This window comes from Felis catus, chromosome B3 (assembly GCF_018350175.1).
Source record: "Felis catus isolate Fca126 chromosome B3, F.catus_Fca126_mat1.0, whole genome shotgun sequence".
NCBI lineage: Eukaryota > Metazoa > Chordata > Mammalia > Carnivora > Felidae > Felis > Felis catus.
This window is the reverse complement of record NC_058373.1, coordinates 392,861-415,132: the sequence shown is the minus strand read 5'-3', so window position 1 is coordinate 415,132 and position 22,272 is coordinate 392,861. Positions and strand designations below refer to the sequence as shown.

At 49.7% G+C, this 22,272-nt stretch overlaps 1 protein-coding gene and 1 non-coding gene across 3 annotated transcripts; one reads left to right on the top strand and one right to left on the bottom strand.

The window, feature by feature from the left end:
• Positions 1–647: 647 nt before the first annotated feature.
• Positions 648–18,573, bottom strand: WDR61 (WD repeat domain 61). 2 transcript variants are annotated; one of them, XM_003986735.6, is made up of 11 exons: positions 18,492–18,573; positions 15,703–15,753; positions 14,959–14,986; positions 13,357–13,462; positions 12,806–12,978; positions 6,209–6,357; positions 5,929–6,022; positions 4,747–4,840; positions 3,363–3,455; positions 2,576–2,654; positions 648–888 (listed from the first exon to the last, which is right to left on the bottom strand). In XM_003986735.6, exons 2-11 carry the CDS (start codon positions 15,712–15,714, stop codon positions 799–801), a joined length of 918 nt encoding a protein of 305 aa, XP_003986784.1. In that variant the 5' UTR covers positions 15,715–15,753; positions 18,492–18,573; the 3' UTR covers positions 648–798. The 2 variants fall into 2 exon arrangements, with proteins under 2 accessions (XP_003986784.1, XP_006932230.1); XM_006932168.5 differs by lacking the exon at positions 18,492–18,573 and adding an exon at positions 18,254–18,420.
• Positions 18,574–20,631: 2,058 nt separating this feature from the next.
• TRNAR-UCG lies at positions 20,632–20,716 on the top strand. Its single transcript has one exon. It is a non-coding gene; the product is annotated as a tRNA-Arg (tRNA).
• The last annotated feature ends 1,556 nt before the right edge of the window (positions 20,717–22,272 follow it).

Sequence of the window (22,272 nt, the reverse complement as noted above, 5' to 3'; positions counted from 1 at the left end):
GTGTGGGGGGCGGGGGCGCTACAGGCAGAGGCAACGTCAAGGGCTCTGTGGTTACAGGAGGGCAACCAAGATCGAGAGGCAGGAGAGGGAGGTGATGGGGGTTTGGGGAAAAGCCACGACCGGACTTACAGGCACACGAGGTTCTTAATAAACAGCAGCAAGCTTCAGAGTGCTAGCCATTTCCATGCCAACCAAGTTCAAGTGGCTGCTGAGAGAACCGAAGTACTGGTCCTCCGGGGAAACCGAGGCAGGGCTGGAGCCCATAGATGCTGTCAAGGCAGCCTCTCTAAAGTTAACAGAGTGCACAGTGCAGCAGCAGACGTTTTCAAAACACCAAGTAGATGCCCAGGAAGGTAGGACTCTGAACATTCTCACCCGGCCAAATATCCTAATCCTTCAGGACCCCATTCTGAAACCGATCAGCTTTATCAAACCGCTTCTGTGACTCGGCACCCTGGAGGAGGGAGCCTGTGCCTCTACACTGCAAGTTCATTAAGTGCCTGGGTCCCTTCATCTCTGGGGCAGTTACCTGCTTTCGCACGATGCTGACTTCCCCCTGCTCTCCTGCCGGCCGCAGGGTGCACGGAAGAAGTATGTTCAAGAACACCGGTGTCTGGGTCACGAACACTGTTAAAGTATGAACAGCATTTCCAATAAAACATGAAAAGATTTATATCGTATCTACAAAATTTAAGTTTCTGCTACAATAAATGCTCTGTTTTGTTAAGCTAGGAAGGTAAGGAATGTCACGATCAATGTATACATTCTCTTTGCAGCATTAGTCTGGGAGACCGGTGTTCACACTGGGCAATCATAGATGTGAATTTCCTGGTCGTCGCCGACAGACACAATTTTTGAGCCATTTCCATTGTATTTTACTCCCCAGACCTGTAAATCCAATAAAAAGAAAAAACAAAGTTGTCATGTCTTTATTCTTTATGAACAAACATCCTCCTCTATTCTCATCGTACCAAATCTAGAAAAACACCGAAAGGACAGTGTTCCGTGTTTTCTGAACCAGCAAGAATGGGGCCTTTTCTTTAATGGGATTATCTGGCATTGCTCCTGTCATCATTCCCTCACCTCCCATACTCCGTCAGATCTCATTTCTAAACACAAATCTGTGTACCTACAAACCTTTCAAGATTCAGAACCCGAGGAAGGACCTAATGCCGTGAAGACGGAACCCACAGGGGACAGGCATGGGCTTGCGTTTGAAAGAAAAAGGCCCCAGGACCATCCCCAGGGCATGACCTCGGGCCCCTCACCTAACTCCGTGCCCCCCGCCCCCCAGCCAACGATCCTCCCCTGTGACTAGAGGCCTCAAGCTGGATAACTAGACGTCACGGGGCACTGACTTGACTTGCTGCGTGTTCAAGTGCACAGTCACACTGCCTTCCTGACAAAACACGCGGCCGGAGTTCCCTCAGGTCAGCCTGTCCCTCTGACCCCAAGTGGGGCGGGGGGGGGGGGGTGTCCAGCCGCGATCTCAGCGTTGCCACCAGGTGGGCTGATGGCCTCAGTGCCACCCAAACGCCACCTCCGAGACCACCACACTCAGCCTCTCGCACGGGGAAACGCGGCCAGCCAGGGGGGTTTACTCCCACGGCAGAATGTTTAAATCCAGAAGTGAAGTGTCAAGACTAAATTCCCTCAACTCTGTTAGCACTGATTTAAGATCAAACAGAAAAAAGCATGAACAATTATGCTAACTTTAAGCTGCATTCCAAAGGGGACACGGGGCGCCTGGCTGGCTCAGCTGGTGGAGGCTGTAACTCTTGATCTTGGGGTTGTGAGTTCAAGCCCCAATGTTGGGCCTATATACAGATTATTTAAACAAATATAAAATTTTAAAAAAGAAAGCATCATCATCAAAACAACTATGTATTGAAAGTCAACTTTTTTACTGCCTTGGGCATTTTATTTTTTACACTAACCAGTTTCCCAAGACTTGCTAGTCTAAATGGCTGGGACTGGCAACACTGGCCTCATGGGGAGCCGGGTAGAATGCAGAGCCCCAGGCCCCACGCCAGACCTACTGAGTGGGCCTCTGCCTTCTACTGGAGCCTCCACTCACCTCCACACTGGCAGAGACAACAAGGCCCCCAGGAAAACAGAGCCCCCTTTTCCTCATTTAAACACTGATGCAAAAGTTACATCAATAAAGGCAAACAACCCATGAGAAATCGTGGCTTCGAGTATGTTAAAAAAAAAAAAAAAAAAGAAGGAAAGAACAAGAAAAGAAAAAGATCACATCACTTCTGTGGGCAGCTCCAAAAACGACAAGTGCCGACTTGTGGGGAAGGCCCTTCCCGAGCTGCACGGCAGGCCGCACCCGGAACAGCGCTCCCGCCGGGCCCCCGAACGGCAGTGTGGCTACTGCCACCTTCTCACGCCTCTCGGCTCACTAGGCTGCCAGCACATCCGCAGCACCCGCAGCCCAGACAGGACACAGGATGCTGGCTGGCCGGACACTGAGCAGGGAGCCCCAAGGCCCCGGCAGCGGGTCGGGGAAGGGGGAGGGCGGGTGCAGTGCTCAGACAACGCCAGCGGACACGAGGGAACTGGGCCATACCTGATCCTGGTGATCAAAGAAGGTGTGAACGCAAGTCCTCGTTCCAACATCCCAAACTTTCACACTTTTGTCAGATGAACTGTTTTAAAAAAGGGAACATTAGTACCAGAACAGTTTTCATCCCGGTTTTAAAGTCGGAAGGAATGTGACCAGAAATCCCACCCTCCTGTCACCTACACTCTGCCTACCTGTACTCAGTGGCCAGCCTGGGCCCCGGGGGGGGGGGGGGGGGGGGGGTCCCGGTGCCGGCATCTCTGTGACTTCCCCCACACACGGAGCAGCCATTTATTTCCCTGAAGTTCTCGTCTGCCCCGCCCTCATGCAAGTGCCCTCAGCAGGAGTCTCAGACACCTGTGCCTGTTTCCGGATTGAGGGGGCTTGTCACAGCCTCCAAATGGAGGCTCGCTCCTGCAGGAAGAGGCTTCTGTAGCCTCTGAGCACTGTTATTAAACTGTCTCAAATCTTTCACCTGTCCTGGCCGTCCTGGGCTAGAATAACACTGGGCTCTCAAAGCACAACATTCTGCAAACAGACCTACGTATTTTAAGTTACTATCGGAATACAGGCATCCACTCCTAAAGTAACTACGTGTGGAAGCCTAGACTGAAAACAGTCCACCTTCGATCCCGCCAAGGACAACTGCCTTCACAGCTTCAAACAAAACCCAAAACCAGTGAGGAAACCCGTCTACAAAAAAGGGTCAGACCATCTTCAAATTTTAAGGTGATTCCTAAAAGACCATCTACATCTTCCCAGCATTTAAGGAAGTGCCAAGAATCAAAAGTACCTGGAAACAAAGTGAGTGTCGTCAGGACAAAAGGCGACATTCAGCACCCACGACGCGTGGCCACTCAGTGTTCCAGCCAAGTTGGCGTGTTGTCTGAAATGGGGAAGTTTCAATCAAAATGGAGAGGGAACAGTCTGTATGGCGGCATTAGCACAAAATGTGTGAATTTCCCCCAACAGCAAAGAGTACTATTTAAGCTGAGAGCTTAAAAGCTCAAAATAAAGGAACCACATTCTAGCAGCTCAGCAAGATGACTCCGGAGACAGGACCTGAGGGCCGGCAGGGGCAGGCAGGCCACCTCGGACAGCAGCAGGCTCTGACCCCGACCGCACCATTTCCACCATATCCAAGGGAGGTGTCCACATCCACTCCACAACAGACGTGGCCTGCATACGCCATTCTCTTGTAAAGTTTATTTTTGACAGAAAAGCCCATGGGCAAGCAGAGGAGGAGGAGCAGAGAGAAAGAGAGAGAGAGAATCCCAAGCAGACGCCACACTGAAAACGCCAGCCCCGAGTCCTAACAAGCCAGCACACTGGATAGAGGCACCCCCTGAATCTAACAAGCCAGCATACTGGATAGAGGTGCCCCCCGAGTCTAACAAGCCAGCACACTGGACAGAGGCACGCCCCGCGTCCTAACACCCCCAGTCAGCTCGTCAGAAGCCACAGCCCCAAGATCAGCCTTGCTGACAATTTTTTGTCTTCCAAAAGCTGCTAGAAGTACTCCTATTGCCCAGCAGCTCCCGAAAAACCCTCACAGGCCCAGGTGTGGGCTCGCACACAGACGGTCAGGATTGTGGAACAGACAGATGGCAGCAATCTTAGCACCCATTCATCGCTGGGGCACGGAGAAGTGTGACGTGTGCCCCCAGGGGATCAGGACACCACATTCGGAAGCCGTGAACCAGAGGCACACAGGTCTTGGTACTGAGTCAAAGTGTCAAGCACACAAACACCTCTCAGGGGAGACTTGTGGGGGCAACAGGATGGGGAAAAGCCCAGGAGAAAGGGGCCTTGCACAAGCTGACGGTGACAGACGGCCACGACCTGAAGAGAGCGATCCCTCTCTCTTATGCCTCCTCACCCGCACATTACTCACCTGCCAGAAGAAATTTAAAGTCAGAGAGCCCCACAAGAGGCAGGACAGCTGAGAAAAGGCAAGAAAGACCCCACCCTGGCAGGCAGATGGTGCACATCTCCCTCCCGGACATTCCCAGCTCGAGGACGGGGGTGTGATGGGGGAGGAAGGCCTGAGGCTCTGCACACAAGCCCCCGAGGGACCCGGGAGAAGGGCTGCATACTCTACAGGACTCCTCCAAGCAGTGGGAGACAAGACGGACACTGGTACTGGGCGAGAAGCCCGAGTCTCCGTGGCAACTTACACATCATAGATCTTGATGTAGCCGTCATCTGAGGCAGTGACGAGCAGCTGAGAATCCGGGGAGAAGGTCAAGGAGCGGATGGGCATAGCATGGCCTGAAATTCACAAAGGCCCCGTTAGTCTCCCCCCACGGGCTCCCCACTGACAGCGTCCCTTTTAACGACCACAAGTATTTGAGCCGCACTGCCCAGGAGCTTCTCATCAGAGAGGGAGGGGAATGACTGGATGCACCCCTCCTCCTAATGTTCTGGAAACATCCAAGCAATCCAGGCCCCATCCTCCTGGAGCCACCTCTCCTCAGTTCCCTTCCTCACCAGCTGGACCTCAGCACACATGGCTTGGGAAAAACTCCTCTACTACAAATATGGACAAATAAGGAAACACACATTGCTTCTGATCTGTATGAACAAACAGGACGCGGTTTCCCTACCAAATCCCGTGTTGTAGAGTAAACAATAAACTGAGGAGGTAACGTATGCATGTGCCTGCCAGGATGGGGTCCTTCTTGCCTTTTCTCAGCCGTCCTGCCTCTTTTGGGGCTCTCTGACTTTAAATTTCTTCTGGCAGGTAAGTAGTGTGCGGGTGAGGAGGCACAGGAGAGAATTCAGAATTCAAACTAGTACAAAAGAGCACAGGGCAGAGGCGCGTTCAGCGTCCAACTCCTGGTTTCAGCTCAGGTCACGATTTCAGTTGGTGGGTTTGAGCCCCGTGTCGGGCTCTGTGCCGACAGCATGGAACCTGTTTTGGATTCTCTCTCTCTCAAAATAAACAAACATGGAAAACAGCACAGGCTAGAAGCCTCTGTCCCATCCACCATGCTTGACAGGGCTCGCACCCACACCCTGAGGCCAGCAGAGCAGAGGGCAGGCAGGGCGCTTTCATCCACCGTCAGATTCTTGACAAAACTGGTTTTTAATCACGACTTTCTGTAGAACCAAACAAGACAGAGACGAAATTCTCATACAGCTGAGATCTACTAACACAAAAATGGAGTAAGCCTGTTCACCAAAACAAGCACTCAACAGGGGTACAACTCCGACCACGCACTAAGACTTGGAGGCGTCTCAGACTTCCAACTGAGACAGTATAAAGCTCATTTGTCATTCAGTAGCATTTTAATAAAAGAACAATTCTTCCCCTGTGGTCGGACAACCCAGTTTGCGCAAAAGAAAATGAGCCAAACCTTCCAGCGTGTGCAGGAGTTTTCCAGTTGCTATATCAAAAATGTTGATGATTCCGTCTATGGCTCCACTGGCCAGGTACTTCCCATCAGGACTCTGTGGAGAACACGCAGAGAGCACCTGAGACTCCGTGTTGTTAGGCCATGCCCAGCAAACGCCAGCAAATCCCCTGCTCGCGACACCCCACGCCCGCCAGACAGCTGCCTGCCCCCAGCACGGCCACAGGCCGGAGGCGCAGACTGCAAACAGTGGGAGACAGAGAAGAGAGCAAGCTTTCCTTACATATGCAATACTAAGAATGAATTTTCCTCTGGTGTCCAAAGAATATTCCTTTTTCCCACTTTCCACACCAAAAATGTTCACTTTTCCCACATGAGTTCCTGTGGCCAGATACTGAGAATCAGGGGAAAAGGCCAAAGTCCAGGCATCCACTGAACAGAAAGAAAAAAAAAAACACAATGAGAAAAGATGTGACCTTAATTTTAAAAACTTTTTTTTTTTTTTAATGTTATTTCTGAGACAGAGAGAGACAGAGCATGAGCAGTGCAGGGGCAGAGAGAGGGGCACACACAGAATCTGAAACGGGCTCCAGGCTCTGAGCTGTCAGCACAGAGCCCGACATGGAGCTCGAACTCATGGACCGTGAGATCATGACCTGAGCTGAAGTCGGACACTCAAGCGACTGAGCCACCCAGGCGCCCCAATTTTAAAAACTTTTAAAGTTTTACCAAAAGATACATTTTTAAAAGATTAGAAATCATGTCCTGATTCAAAAACCTATGTGTAAAGGTGTTAATTCTTTACCAACTTAGTACAGATCTACTTAAATTTTAATAAAAACAGGACGGACAAGTGTTAACAAGGATATCGAGAAACCAAAATCCTCATACACTGGTGTGACCACTCTGAAAAACATTTCGAGTTTTTGTTTTTAATTTTAATCACTAGGGGCTCATCATAAGTGCACCCCTTCATCCCATCACCTATTTAACCCACCCTCCACCTCCCTCCCCTCTGGTGACCAGCAGTGTGTTCTCTATAGTTAAGAGTCTGTTTCTTGGCTTGTCTGTCCCCACCCCCCCATCTGCTCATTTGTTTCTTAAATTCCACATACAAGTGAGATCACATGGTATTTATCCTCCTCTGACTCATTTCACTGAACATAATACTCTTCCTAGATCCATCCATGTCATTGCAAATGGCAAGATCTCATTCTTATGACTAATATTCCACTGTACATGTATCACATCATCTGTATCTATTCATCAGCCAGCGGACACTGGGGCTGCTTCCAGATCTTGGCTGTTGTACATAATGCTGCTGTAAACATATGGGTACATCTATGCCTTTGAATCAGTGCTTTGTATCCTTCAGGTAAACACTTAGTAGTGCAACTGCTGGATCACAGGACAGTTCTATTTTTAACTTTCTGAGGAACCGCCACACTCTTCTCCACAGTGGCTGCACCAGCATCCCCACCAACAATGCAAGAGGTTCCCCTTTCTCCGTATCCTCGCCAACACTTGTTACTTCTTGTGTTGTTGATTTTAGCCGTTCTGACAGGTGTGCGGTAGTATCCATTGTGGTTCTGATTTGCGTTTGCCTGATGACGAGTGACACTGAGGATCTTTCATGTGTCTGTTGGCATCCGGATGTCTTCTTTGGAAAAGTGTCTGTTCATGTCTTCTGCTCATTTTTATTTAAAAATTTTTTTTAAATCTTTATTTATTTCTGAGAGACAGAGAGAGAGACAGTGTGAGCGAGGGGGCGGCAGAGACAGAAAGACACAGAATCTGAAGACAGGCTCCAGGCTCTGAGCTGTCAGTACAGAGGCCGACACGGGGCTCGAACTCACAAGCCGTGAGATCCTGACCTGAGCTGAAGTCGGATGCTCAACCGACTGAGCCACCCAGGCACCCCCATGTCTTCTGCTCATTTTTAAACTGGATTATTTTTGGGGAGTGTTGGGTTGTATAAGTTCTTTATATATTTTGGATACTAACCCTTTATCTGATATGTCATTTGCAAATTTGTTCTCCCATTCCGGTGGCTGCCTTTTAGTTTTGTTGATTGTTTCCTTCACTGTGCAGAAGCTTTATCTTGAGAAAGTCCCAGTAGTCTATTTTTGCTTTTGTTCCCCTTGCCTCAGGAGACGTATCTAGAAGGAAGCTGCTGCAGCCAATGGCAAAGAGGTTACTGCCTGTATTCTCCTCTAGAATTACTATGGTTTCAGGCCTCACATTTAGGTCTTTAATCCATTTTCAATTTATTCTTGTGTATGGCATAAGAGAGTGGCCCAATTTTCCCAACACCATTTGTGGAAGAGATTGTTTCCCATTGGACATTCTCTCCTGCTTTGTTGAAGATTAGTTGACCATACAGTTGTGTCCATTTCTGGGTTTTCTATTGTGTTCTACTGATCTATGTGCCTATTTTTGTGCCAGAATCATACCGTCTTGGTGATTACAGCTTTGTAGTATAGCTTGAAATCTGGAATCGTGATGCTTCCAGCTTTGCTTTGCTTTTTCAAGATTACTTTGGCTATCTGGGGTCTTCGGTGGTACCACACACATTTTAGGATTGTTCTAGCTCTGTGAAGAATGCTGGTGGTATTTTGATAGAGAGTGCATTAAATGTGTAGACTGCTTTGGGTAGCATAGACATCTTAACAATGTTTGTTCTCTCAGTCAAGGAGCATGGAATGTTCTCCATTTCTTTGCTTCCTCTTCAATTTCTTTCATCAGTGTTTTATAGTTTTCAAAGTACAGGCCTTTCAGCTTTTTGGGTGGGTTTACTCACAGGTATCTTATTGTTTTTAGTGCAGTTGTAAATGGGATTGTTCTCCTAACAGTCTGACAATTATTTTTATTTTTAAAAAATGTTTATTTATTTTTGAGAGCGAGAGCACAAGCAGGGAAGGGGCAGAGAGAGATGGAGACACAGAATTTGAAGCAGGCTCCAGGCTCTGAGCTGTCAGCACAGAGCCCGACCTGGGGCTCGAACTCACGAGCCGTGAGATTACAATCTGAGCTGAAGTCGGCCGCTTAACCTACTGAGCCACTAAGGTGCCCCAGTTTGACAATTTCTTAAAGGCAAACAAGTACCACCACATCTGGCAGTTCCACTCCTGGATATTCACCCAAGAGAAATGAAAACACGTGTCCACACAGACTTGGGCAGTGGTGTTCACAGCACCACCCATAACGGTAAAAACTTGGAGAGAATCCAAATGTCCATCAAGTGCTGGGTGGGAGGACAAAATATTCTGCAACGTGGTAAGGGAACACTGTCCAGAAACAAAAAGGAGCTGCCGGCACACCCTACAACACGAATGAGCCCTGAAAACCTTACGCCGCAGAAAGGCGGTGTAGAAGACAACACCCCCCCACCCACATGGAAGTTCTCCAAAGGCAAAACTGCAGACACAGTGGGTCTGAGGCTGCCTGAGGCTGAGGCGCACACGGACTGCACGTGGACCTGAGGGGACGTTCTGAGGCGCGCGAGTGTTTTAAAACTGAACTGCAGAGCTGGCTGCACGGCCCCAGAGATTTACAAAAACTCGGTGAACCGCACGCTCACCGTGGGTTAATCTGATGCTGCAATCACAGCAGTGAAAGCTTGCCTCAAGGAAGCTGTGAATAAAGGAACACGTACTGCCGTAAACACTCTTCTGTTGTGCCATGATAGGACAAAGTGTTTGCCAAAATTAACAAGGAATAAGGACTGGAAAGACACTGTGTTTTTTAAAGATCGCCTGTTTTTTCAGTCACACCAGACAACGGAGTTAATTTCAAGAGCTCCATTCAAATGTGACGCGTCACGGTGCTCCTCCCGCCGGACACAAGGGTCTGCAGACTCATGCGCAGTCGGGGTGAACAACTTGCTTCACATCTCTCTCTGGGGGCACACCATTGGTGGCATTTCAGCATTTCCTTTCTGGGCTCTCTGGGAACCTCTTCCGAGGCAATCCCACAGAGCTCCAGGGGCCTCGGGGTCCGGGCCTGGAGGCCAGGGAGTCATCTAGTTGCCCGGCTCCTGTCTGTCCCCTGGCCCACGTGCACTCTTGTATAGGAACGTGCCCTAAGTCTGGCCACCCTCCCCCGACAGGAGACAGCTTGTTAAAAGCACAGACAGACTCCCTCCCAAGTCGCTCTCCTCACGCCTGGGCTGGGCTCGAGAGGGCAGGCCCTTCCCAGCCCACGGGACGGAGGAGAGGCCGCTGAGCTGGACTCCTGGCAGACAGGGGTCCCAGCACAGATGGGTCAACAGTGTCTTCCAAGGGGTTTTAAAACAAAAATCCCTTGCAAATTTTAACATATTCAAAGGAGTGATCAATAATTTAGCTCTATCACTTTTCTTATGAAACGTTTTAAAAAGGAAATTAACTTCAGGGCACCTGGGTGGCTCAGTCAGTTAAGAGTCCGACTTCGGCTCAGGTCATGGTCTCACGGTCTGTGGCTTCGGCCCCGTGTCAGGCTGTGTGCTGACAGCTCAGAGCCTGGAACCTGCTTCAGATTCTGTGTCTCCCTCTCTCTCTGTCCCACCCACCCACTCACACTCTCTCTCTTTCTCACTCAAAAATAAACATTAAAAAATTTTTTTTAAAAAAAGAATGCTCAATCAAGATCTGAAAAAGCTTTTGTAATCAACAGCTACTTTTTAATCTGTAAATGACTAGCATTTACTCTAATAAGATTATGCTTTCTTGTTCCTATTATAGTTAGCTGTTTACTGGAATAACAGGTTTTAGAGAATCTGATTTTTATTCCTTGCAGTTTAATAAAATAACATTTCTGAATTATTTTTACAATTCCCTATTAACTGGTTTACAATATGGACTTTTTAGTACGAAATATCCTTATGCTCAGAACTGAAGGAATTCTCATTCCTTATTCCTGCACCCTAAGATTTATATCTGCATAACAGACATTTACTCTCGTAAGCGCCACCTCCCCAATGGGAGGACAGCCCCCTGCCGTGGGGGGGGGGGGGGGGGAGGTGAGGCCCTGGCTGCTCCCACTGGTCTTCCCAAGTGCCAGTGTGCTGGGGGCAGCGTCTGCGTCTTCAGCCTCACTTCCTTCCTCAGGATCAGTGATTTTCTTTCTTTCTTTTTCCGTGGTGGTCGGTCCACATCCCCCGGGCATATTTCCCAGACAGGTACAGCTTCGGGGCCCACGTCCCCGTATTCATTGTCCGGACGACTCAGCTGCTCCTCTGTCACCCAAGGAACTGCCATTTGGTGGCCGGGTCCGGTTCTGTGCAGATTCCTGACCCAAGAGAAATCCAGCCCCTTGACGAGTCTCTGCACCGTTTCTTTCCTAACAGTAACCTTCCAACAGGCACGTGCCTCACACACGGACGAGGTGCCCGGCTGTCGACGGCACTGCTGGTCAGGCAAGGCCAGCTGCATGCAGACCCACCCTCTTCCCTGGAACCAATCCAGCACTCGTTTCTAAAACTGCAGCGTGCCCGTGACCACGACAGCCATGCAGTGACCTCAGCGTCCTAGGTCTGGGGAAGGCCTGGGTGCCCAAGGTGAAAAGGCAGCAAGAGATCTGCCTCCTTCTCCTCTCCCTGGCTCTGTAACAGTCTTCGTAGATTTGGGGGCCGGTCTGGGACCCCAAGTCCTCCGTGAGTGACGTCGGCAGATAAGGACAGGGGCAAGACAACCACCTGGGGCGATCACAGTGTCCCCCATAAGTAGCCTTTTCCAAATGCATATCCAGCCCACACACCCTGATAACTGTGCTTCAGTGGAAACAAAATAGGGTCTGGGCACGCGTATCCTTTAAAAAGCTCCAGGGGTGAGCCTCACAGACCGGGGAGCCTTGCTTCTGAGTGAAAATACACGCAGTTTCCAGACAACCTAGCCTCCTTACAAACCCTGGGACTACTATTCTTTCCAATATAAAGACAGCCGGTCGTGGTTACTGAGCACAGCCAGCAGGGGGGCAAACCGCCCCGGGGCTCCAACCAAGGGAGGTGTGCCAGGGAAACAGCTAAGCGGCTTCTCTGGGATCAAGGCAGGTGGCTCTCTGTGCTCTCTAGCGGCCATCAGCCATTCTGGCGAACAGCCCCTGGTCACGAATGCCATGCAGACATTTATAAGTAAAGTTGAGCGCTGCTTGTGCCACATGACCCGGCCCACCGAAATCATTAATCAAGGCTGATGGCCAAGACGACGCTGTCCTACGATGCTTTAGATAAAATGAATGTTATTCCAGAAGTTTCCTGTCCCTCAAATACAGATCATAGGAGAGACTGCCATGATACAGACCTAAGAGGACACACTACTGTGCACGAGACTCCTATCAGGCAGGGAACATGTCAAATTAGAGCACGGCAAACAGAACCCCTGGACCATCCGGATACAGGTCCACACCCCCAAATCTAAAGCTTCTAAAAAACTGTTTTTGCAACAGGGTTAATACCAAAGTTTAGTTGGCAGTGAAATCTCACCTGCACAGACACACACACTCATGTTTCGTTGCTAAGATATTAATGCTCCCTCCAACTCCACAAAAGGTATCCCATAACCCACAGCCCACACACCCGCATTATCCTCTCCAAGCCAAAAAATTCTGAACCTGGGTGGCTCAGCCGGTTAATTCTTGATTTCGGCTCAGGTCATGATCTCAAGGTCTGTAAGTTCAAGCCCTGCGTCAGGGTCTATGCTGACAGCTCAGACCCTGCTTGTGATCCTCTCTCTCTTTCTGTCTCTCTCTGCTCCTCCCACACCCCCTCTCTCAAAATAAATAAATAAACTTAAGCAAAAAAAGACAAATTAAAAAATCCTGAACTGTAAAACATACCTATCCCTAGAGGTTTTGAGAAGGCAGTGTGAATGTCTATTATCTTCCCTAAAAGCACAACTCTTACCAGGTCCTGCATCTATGGACTTTATCTGTTTGCCGTTTTCCAAGTCCCAGAGACGAATGTGAGCATCAAGAGAACTGGATGCAGCAATGGGCAGCGTGTGGCTGATGTCCACGGACACCACACCCAGTTGATGGCCCTCCAGACTCCACTGTAGGTCCAGCCTCTCATCACACCTTCAGCGGGGGACAGAGAAATGGGTTTCTTCACACACAACACGCTGTACCTGGCATCGGAAATTCTGGCCCCCGTGACTGTGCACTACCAGCGGTCTGTGAAATGCAGAATCAGAGGGGACCTGAAGAGCCACGGGACACCAAATGTGGCCAAGTTTTAACTGTGGGACTTTTTTTTTTTTTTTTTAACTATAGGGCCTTAACGTTGAAGAAGAGGAAAACAAGTGAGGAAAAAATCAGCTGCCTTTTTACACCGCCAACTGCTACCGCTTTGTAGCTCAGAAAACAGTTAATACTTTCCTGATTGCAACCTGGGGGAGTCCAGAAGCAAAACCCTAAACCTCACTTTCCAAGGCTGTCAGGGGAAAGAGCGCTCACCATTTCCAGACCTTCACCAGGTCATCCAGGGATCCCGTGACCACTGTCTCAGAGTTTTCTTTCTTGTTTGTCCCCCAGGCGACTGACCAAATGGCATCATCATGGGCTACAATGGAAAGCAGTTCGTTTCAAAGTCTTCATGCAACTTCTAAACTGTTCTGAACTGAAGCGGAAATACCGCTCCAACGATTCTGAGGTCCATCCACCTGCCCCTACAGGCAAAGTGCCCTCCCACCAGCTCCCATCAGAACCGCAAAGGCACATGAGCAGCCGAGGTTCTGAAGAAGCCGCTTACCCCTAATCACAGGTTCACCGGGCGGGAGGGAGCACTGGAATGATCCGGCACGGCCCATGTGCATCAGCCCGGAGCGGCTATCACTTGGTTAAAACTAGCGAAACCGGTGGGAAACCTTCACCCCCAACCAAAGACCTACACTTGATTAAGCCTTATCTCTTAGAGCTCTTTAGAAACCAGTAGGCAGTTCAACTGCAAACGGTACAGGTCTGGAAATAAATACCTCCATATTTGAGTTGCCTCTTGCCATCAAATGTCTATTATGCTTAACGAGTCAGTTACCACATTAATCTTTTTATACGTATTACCTCAATCACAACAGCCCTATCAAGTAGCTGCTCATTTTACAGACAAGGAGTCGGAGGCTGAGAGAAGCCAAGGAAGTCACCCAAAGTCAAAAGCCAAGAAGGAGTGAAACTGGGACTCCAACCCAATCTAGTAACTAACAACTCAAGCGCAGCTTGAATCTGAAGTCCGCCAGCTGCATATCCGGGGGGCCTGCCTGTCAAGTCTGCAGACCGAGCCTTTATTCGTCCCGGGAGCGGTGGTCAAGGAACACCTTCCCAAGACGTGAAGGTAAGGGCCCCGAACAGCTGTGACTCACGTACAGCCCCGTGGCTCCAACGACTTGCCCACCCGAAGCCAGCCTGCTGCTCGGACGGCAGGAGCTGCACACCAGGTAGCCGACTGGCATGCCTCATTAGCTGGTTATTCATCTGAGCTAACTTGGAAGGATGCTTTGGGCTTAAACTTCAGACTCCCTAAACGTCCCTACTTCGAGCGGAAGAGCTTTTATTAGGCATTCCCACAAGCTCCTCCAGGCGCCACCTGACCCGTCCAGGTGTGCTTAACAGCTGCGCAAAGCCCAATATCCCTGGCAAGCTGCACTCCCGGACTGGACTCTGGCCTCCACCCCACCCCCCCCCAACTTTCATTAGGGTCAAAGCCTCTGCGCGAGTCCCCGCGCTTGTCTGAAATGGAAGAACCAGAGTAAAGACTCCCAAGGCAAGTTCTGAGGCTCAAATGTTTCCTCTTTCACCCTGGGAGCTGGGAAGCTCAGAGCTGCACCTTCCTCGGGTGGGAAAGTTTCCCTCAGTCTATCATGTGACCCCTGCTTTGTCTTTTCTTTTCAGTTAGTTGTCTGGGGGCTTTTGCTGCAGTCTGTTTTTAAGTGTATTTGTTTTCAGCTGCTTCTGCCAGTTCTTCTGCAGAGAGCACGTCTGGGGACTGCGCGTCTGGTCAGCCCAGAGACTCGGGGACGACACAGTTCTCACAGGTGAGTGTGCCTGAACAGGCAGGCCCCTTACCTTGCTCCTGTTTGAAGAGAATACTGTACTGAAAAAGAACAGACGCCACGTTAGACCAACGGTCAGACTTCAGATGTATCCCGTCCCCTCCCCTAAAACGCCCCGGCACCCAAGTCACCAGCCATCCCCCCGGTAGATGTGGTTCCCCGTGTGAGCTACGTCCCCTGCCCCGACCCTGACCATCCTGCAGGCTCCCTGATTCCTGCTCACGTAAGACTTGCACAGTCCACTACACCAGAAAAAATCAGCTCTTACAGAAGCTGGGGTCTCTCCTCCCCCCACCCCTAGGACACTGATAAATTCCGTGCATTCCCTGCTCTGGTCACCAGGAGGCTCTGGGTCCAGTTTCCAGCCTAACTTCTGCAGTTGTATAAAACCACACAGCCCGCTTAACCTGTTACTGCTGTCCCTTTCCAATACTTTTTTCTTTCTGGTTTTTAAGTACCAATTCTTTTAATTTTCATTTTTTTATTAAGTAAACTCTATGCCCAACGTGGAGCTTGAACTCACAACCGTGAGATCAAGAGTCACATGCTCTACGCACTGAGCCAGCCGGGCACCCGCTGAGTACAAATTCTTTCAACATGTCCGTAAACTAAGGTACAGGCTTAGTGCATTTTGGGTCACGCACTTCGGGAGCAGAGGAGGAATCAGAGGCTAGTTTCCTGACCACACACCCAGACAACATTCTGGGCCCCAACCTGCCAGAGACCAGCTGATTCTACTCCCTACCATAGGCCTTACCTGGTTGGTCATCTCCTCGACCAAGGATGAAGGGCTAACGGCCAGACAGTTCTGTGGAAACATCAGGGCTTCAGTAAGGGGGTGTCATCAGGACAGAGGGGGATACACGAGGTTGCCCTTATCAAGAAAAAAAGGCAACCCTCTGCCACAGCGCTGCCCTGACCTTTTCTATGGATTGGCCCCAGGGGCCCCTTCACCAGCCCTGCGGGGTGGTGTGAGCTCCCCTGGAGTCCAGGGACCCCAGTAACACCCACCCCATGCCAGGTGTTCCTCTCCCCAAGTCTGACTACAGACAGGGACCAGCCTCCCTCCCTTGTTGCTCTTCAGGGAGACAAAACCACAGGCCCTTTTATGTTTAAATATTATTTATTCAAAACCCACAAGCAAATATGTGGGACCAAAGCTGTTACAGCCTCTGAAGGGGTCACGAGCACATGAATGAGGTCAGCAGCTGCAGACACGCATCTCCCAAAAGGCAGCAGAGTCTTCAAGGACTTGGCTCAGCTAACACAAACTTACTTTAAGAACAAATTGAATTTCTCAGGCTATAGTTGTCCTTGTTATTACGTGTGTGTGCCACAGACCCCTCCAGCAGCCCTGCAAAACCTAGAAACCCCTTCTCAGGACTTGTTAAATACAAGGGACTAGAAAGGAAACCGAGCACTGTCAATTCTTGGTATTCAAGGCTGTCATGTTGTATGAAGTCACCAGGAACACTCAATTAGCGAAGACTGACCCCACTGCTCCCAGGGGAAATGGGCAAGGGCCCTGCAAGCCGCCTGTAACATTTTTGTCAACCGACCAACACACAACTCGTGCTATGTGTGATTCTGGTTAAAGGCCGCTTGCGTGATACGTATTGCTAATTCCTTAGTTTTGAACTCACTGCCGACGGCAGCATCCCTCAAGCCCAACTGAAACGTATCCAACACACGCGAAGTTTTCCCCGTAAGGCACCTCGCGGCCTTCTTGTGCTGAGAACACTAACATGCCACTTTAGCATAGTGCTCGGGGGCCATTTTAAACAGTGATGTCACCGGCAAAAGGCATAAAAATGCAAAAGCCATGACACTAAACACCCTGGAAACGAGAACCCTTGTTAACACAGGAGGGCTGAGACAAGAAGGCAGTGTCGCCTCAGTCAGCTGTAGCTGAGAATGTGTCAGGCGACCCAAACTTTTTGCCACCGTGCACTTGTCTGTGACAGACCACGAAAGCACTGCAAGTACTGACTTTGGGGCCACAAATAATTTCAGTGTGTAGGCAAATTTGCAGGCACAGAATCTGGAATAACAAGCATGGATCAACCGAAATGTTATCAAAATACAAACATTAAATTGTTGATAGCATACCATACGTGACTATTAACACAGAGCATGACTTAGCATCAAGTCTAATAACTACTACAATTCTGAAGTTGTGACGAACTTACATCCAGGGGATATGTGACGAACATATCGTAAGATATGGAAACATCTGTGATTTCTATTGGTGACAAAGTCACCCTGTTAATACTGTGGTTTGCTGCCTACATTCATAACTGGAGGAAAGGCTAAATTTCAGTTAGAGATTAGAGAACATAAAAATGTGGCTTTTCTTATCCACTTTCATGCCCCCCTCAATTCTACCCAGGGACAGCAGAAACCACACAACGAAGGCATTCAGGTTACTCGCTTTAAATGTGCAAATCCCAAAAGGCCACCGTGAAGGTTTTCCAAGGATAAGAGGAAAAACAAACAACTTCTAAATAACCCTTGTCTATGAAGATCTCAACCAGGTTGGTAGTGCTTCACTCATCTGTGACCCAAGAACGGGGTCCTGCCCAGGGTAGGAATGACGGTACGGAGCTCAGCGAGGCCTGCTGCCCCATGAAGCCCAGGCCTGCCCTCCTCCCTTCCCACCCGGATCTCATGCTTGGCAACAGGGGAACAAGAAGGATTAGGAACACCTGCAGGACGCCAACTTCCAAGGAGCCCCCCTCCTGCCCCAGGACAAAGGGGAGCTTCTGTGGAGGAGTGACATTTGAGGGCTGGCCATGAGTCAGGCCCTGCTTCAGGTTCCATCCGGGGACTGGCCCGCTGAACCCTCGCACCCCAGTGAGTAGGTATTCGTGGTCCCACCTGCGCCTTCCTGGTAACCTTGCAGAGCTTAAGGAAGCCTCGGAAGATTGTTCTGAGGGCAAACGGGGGACACAAGCTACATCACCTCCTCCTTCATGCTCTCCTAACAGGTCATTTGAGAGCGGGGAGGCCCCCAGAACCTCTTTTGCCACCTCCTCTGTTTAGGGAACTTCCCCCCATTTCCCAGGCGGAATTCGTTGCTGTTTCCAAAGCACACTGCACGTGCAGTTTGTACAGTCTGCCTGCCAATTTGTGCAGCTTGCACAGGCAGGTTCGTAACCCACGAAGCTAGGTGGCACGCGAAGGGACGAGAACCCAGGGACCCAGCCTATGATCGCACCTATCCGCTCCCCAAGAGGACAGCGTGGCCCAAGGCCTGGAAAACTTCCGTTTACGGTCACAGAGACTTCTCCCGAGAAACCAGCCCTAACCTCGAGGCTGCACAGAACAGTCTCAGGATGCAAGACGAGGCCACCTACGGCCCTCCTCTCGGGCCCCGCACGCCGAGAGGCAGCCAGGACGCAAACAGTCACAGAAGCCACCTTCGGGCCCCGCGGCCTGGAGTACCCCGGAGCAAACCAGATCGGAGGCTGCCTCCGGCCCCTCCTCGCTCCTCCGGCCCGCGGCCCCCGCCACTGCCATCCCCAACCGGCGAGCACGTCAACTCACCGCCGCCCCACCGGCTGACCTGCCCGCCGCACTTGTGACGCGAGCTCGGTGCGACGGCGTCGCGCACCGATGAGCCTAGGGGGGCGTGGCAGCATGTCGCCCCGCCCCCGCCCCAGGGCGCAGGCGCGCGACGCGGCACGGCCTACCGACGCGGCTTCACGCTCCCGGCCCCGCCCCTGAAGGTTTCTGCCACTTGCGGGTGGGGGTGGTGGGCTTCCGCTTCTCAGTGTTAGACTCCCGCGGGAGCCCCCCTACCCAGGTGGAGGCTGGAGTCCCTCCCCCCCATTCCGATGGAGAAGAGGCGGGGGTCGCCGGTCCCACAGGAGTGCCCCCTCCGGATGGAGGAAGGTGCGAAAGCAGTGTGTGTCTGGGGGCGGCCCCTGAAAGCCCAGCCCTGAGACAGATGCAGTCTCTCCTGATTAAAACTGGGGTTGTAGCCAAAAAAAATTCTAGTAGGTGATGGTAGTGAAGTGCGGTCACAGTGAATGCATGCCCCTGAAGTCTCCCTGGAAGTTAGAGCTTCACAGGATCTAGTTTATCAGGACTGCAATTCTATGATTGATTTCAGAAAACTGTTAGACTGCACAATTGTTTATTCTTACAATGGCATGAAGTTCATCTTTGGGGACTTTTGGAGGAGGCTGTGTTGCCCTGAAATTGCTTAATAGACACACAAGTCTCCCAGGGCCCATTGTCTGATCCTCAGTAATTCCTTCAGTGACACCTCCGCCATGGAAACCATCCAGCCCCAGTGGATCCCCTGCATGTCACTGGTTTGGAAAGCTTGGGTCAAAGCCAGCAGGCTTCCAGACATCCTGGATTGTTAAAATTCTTGTTCGGTGCCTCTTAAAAACCAAGCTATTCCTGTAACCATTCTGGATATGTTTGATCACAGGACATTTGCCCCTAAGGCTAAGAGAGAATGTACAAATTACATCTTCAGGCCAGCGGAGTGTGTCTTTGAATTGGAGGCAATTCCCATGACCTCGACCAAATGCTGAGTGGACCCTGTTCAGACACGTCCCACAAAGCCAAATACACAGAAACTGGCCCTGCAATGGCTGGGACCCAGGCTCTGAAAGTGCAGAGAGGACTTAACATCAGTCCCCCAAAGCACTGGTGGTTAGCAGTGAAATGAATAATCCTCTGGCCTTCTGGACAACCAGTTGCCTTAGTTTTGGCCAATCTGCACGTTTGTTTTTGTCGGCAAAATTTGTGGGTTTCTCTGGTTTTTGAAAATAGACTGATTATTATGTGACCACTCCCAAACCAGGATAATGGGATCACCTTTACTTTGACTTTTAGCTTTTAAATATAAAGAAGTATCTTTGAAGACTTCCACTTTAAGAATGGTAAAATTGTGGCTATCAAAAGTGCCTCTAACTATATAAGTAAGTGAACTTTAATCTGTATGATTTGGGCTTAGGTGGATATTTCTTCTTTTTCTGTGCATTGACTATAAATCCCCCACTTCAAGATTATCCTAAAAGTATACTGATCGCTTTTGTGCCTCTTAATTTTATCTGTTGTCAGATTCCTAAGGCTTTCACTCATCTATTTGCTTGCTTCCAAATCTGCCAGTCTTCAGTTCCAATTGAAGTAAATTGGGTATCAACTCAAATTTGTCAGGCATTATAGTTGTTCTAAATAAAAATTCAATTAATCATCTTCTAAAAATGAAATAGAATAGATTAAAAAGAAATAACATAGAAGATATAAGAGTGCCTCATGCATGGTAAAGTTACGTCATGTAAAAAAGAACCAAAACGTGTTTCATATATTCAGATAATGGAAAGGAAATATGCAAAGGAAATGCAAAGGAAATGTAAAGGAAAATACTTCTTGCTGTGAGTTGTGCTAAGAAGTTTGAAAACGATTGTAGTAAAGGCTTTCTAAAGACCTTCCAGCTCTATAATTCTATAATTGTGTTGGAATTCCAAATCATTCATTTAAAAAGATATATTGTGTACCAGCTTTCACCCCTGTGACCCCAGAGCACCTCCATGGGTCATTGGCATGGCCTTAGCATTGGGATGGTCAGACAGGGATAACTGGCCTTTATGGCACCAGGGATACCTTTGGCATCTCATGAAGTCCAAGAATCCCGTCTTACTATGATGTATTTAAGTGCATAAGGGACGCCTGAGTGGCTCAGTCGGTTGAGCATCTGACTTCGGCTCAGGTCATGATCTCATGGTTCGTGGGTTCGAGCCCCATGTCAGGCTCTGTGCTGACAGCTCAGAGCCTGGAGCCTGCTTCAGATTTTGTGTCTCCCTCTCTCTCTCTGTCCCTCCCCTACTTGCGCTCTGTCTCTCTCTCAAAAATAAACATTAATTAAAAAAATTTTTAAGTGAAATGCATTGGTTTACAAAATAAACCAATTATATAAAAAAAAGAGTTATCAAAAATTTGTAGGGGCGCCTGCGTGGCTCAGTCAGTTGAGCGTCCAACTTCGGCTCAGGTCACGATCTCGCAGTCCATGGGTTCGGGCCCCGCATCGGGTTCTGTGCTGACAGCTCGGAGCCTGGAGCCTGCTTCGGATTCTGTGTCTCCCTCTCTCTCTCTCTGCCCCTCCCCTACTCGCACTGTCTCTCTCTATCTCCCTCAAAAATAAATAAAAATTTAAAAAATTTTTAAAAAATTGTGAAATAGTAATGTAGGTGCTGCTTTATTAATGCAGCAGGTCTGAGAACTTCTGTAATTTCAAAGTAGCAATGAACATAAGTAATATTTCAAATTATCTGCAACAGCTACAACGTGATAGGAAAACATCTGTGATTTATATTGGTGACAAAGTCACTGGTACTGCTAATACTGCTGGGGTTTATTGCTTTTACATTCATAATTAAAGGAAGTATTAAATTCTAGTTAGAGGTTAAGGAAAATAAAGACGTAATTATTTTCCACCAATTTTCACAGATCCCCTGATGCCCGTTGCAGAGCAAATCTGGAGAGAATTGCCAGTGTGACTGCATGCCATTTAAATACCTATTACAAGTTGTGGTCTTGCAGTCTGGAGGGAATGAAGGGATTTCAGCATAAAATCAAGCGAAAACTCCAAGCTACTTGGGAAATAACTCAGGTGTATGGCCTACTCTGAAAAGCTCTGTAGATCATACGGAGGCCAAGGTTGGGAGGCCAGTCCCATAGGGCTGCGGCTGGAATACAGCCGTCCCCAGAGAGTGGCTGCCTGCCTCCCTACCCAGCCCTGGACCCAGAGAGAGGCTGAGGCAGGAAGAATGATACAAGGCCTTATGCTCTATACCTCTCCTCTCCACTCAGAGCCACACGTCTGAGCATTTCGGAAGGGGAAGGAAGAGACTTATAGATCTATCCCGCGTCTATCTCCCTCTGCACAACACCGTCACAGGATCATCCAGCTTTTGCTTGCACACCCCCAAAGACAGGAAGCTCACCACCTCATTAGGAGGAAGAGCTGTCTCTGTTCCAGTTCCAAAAAGCCTTAGTTGACTTCCTAGAAAACAAGTGCATCAGTGGGTGTAGAGTGCGGCACAGGTGAAGGTCCTACTTTCTGCTTCCAACAGGCAGAGGGAGAGGGGCTCCATGGGCTGTGTGTCTGCCCTTCCTGGGGCTCTCAGGGACTCCAGATGGGCTCTCTGCGGTCCTCCCCAGAGCCCTATCTGGCAAAGTCTGATGTCAGGAGCCCCACCTCCCTTTCTAATGTTCGTCCCAGGCTCCCCCTGGCCCACAGCTGATCTCCTGCCCTCCCCTCCCCGGGCTGCAGGATCTCTCTGGGGCTCCTCCTTCCTCACTCTGCCCG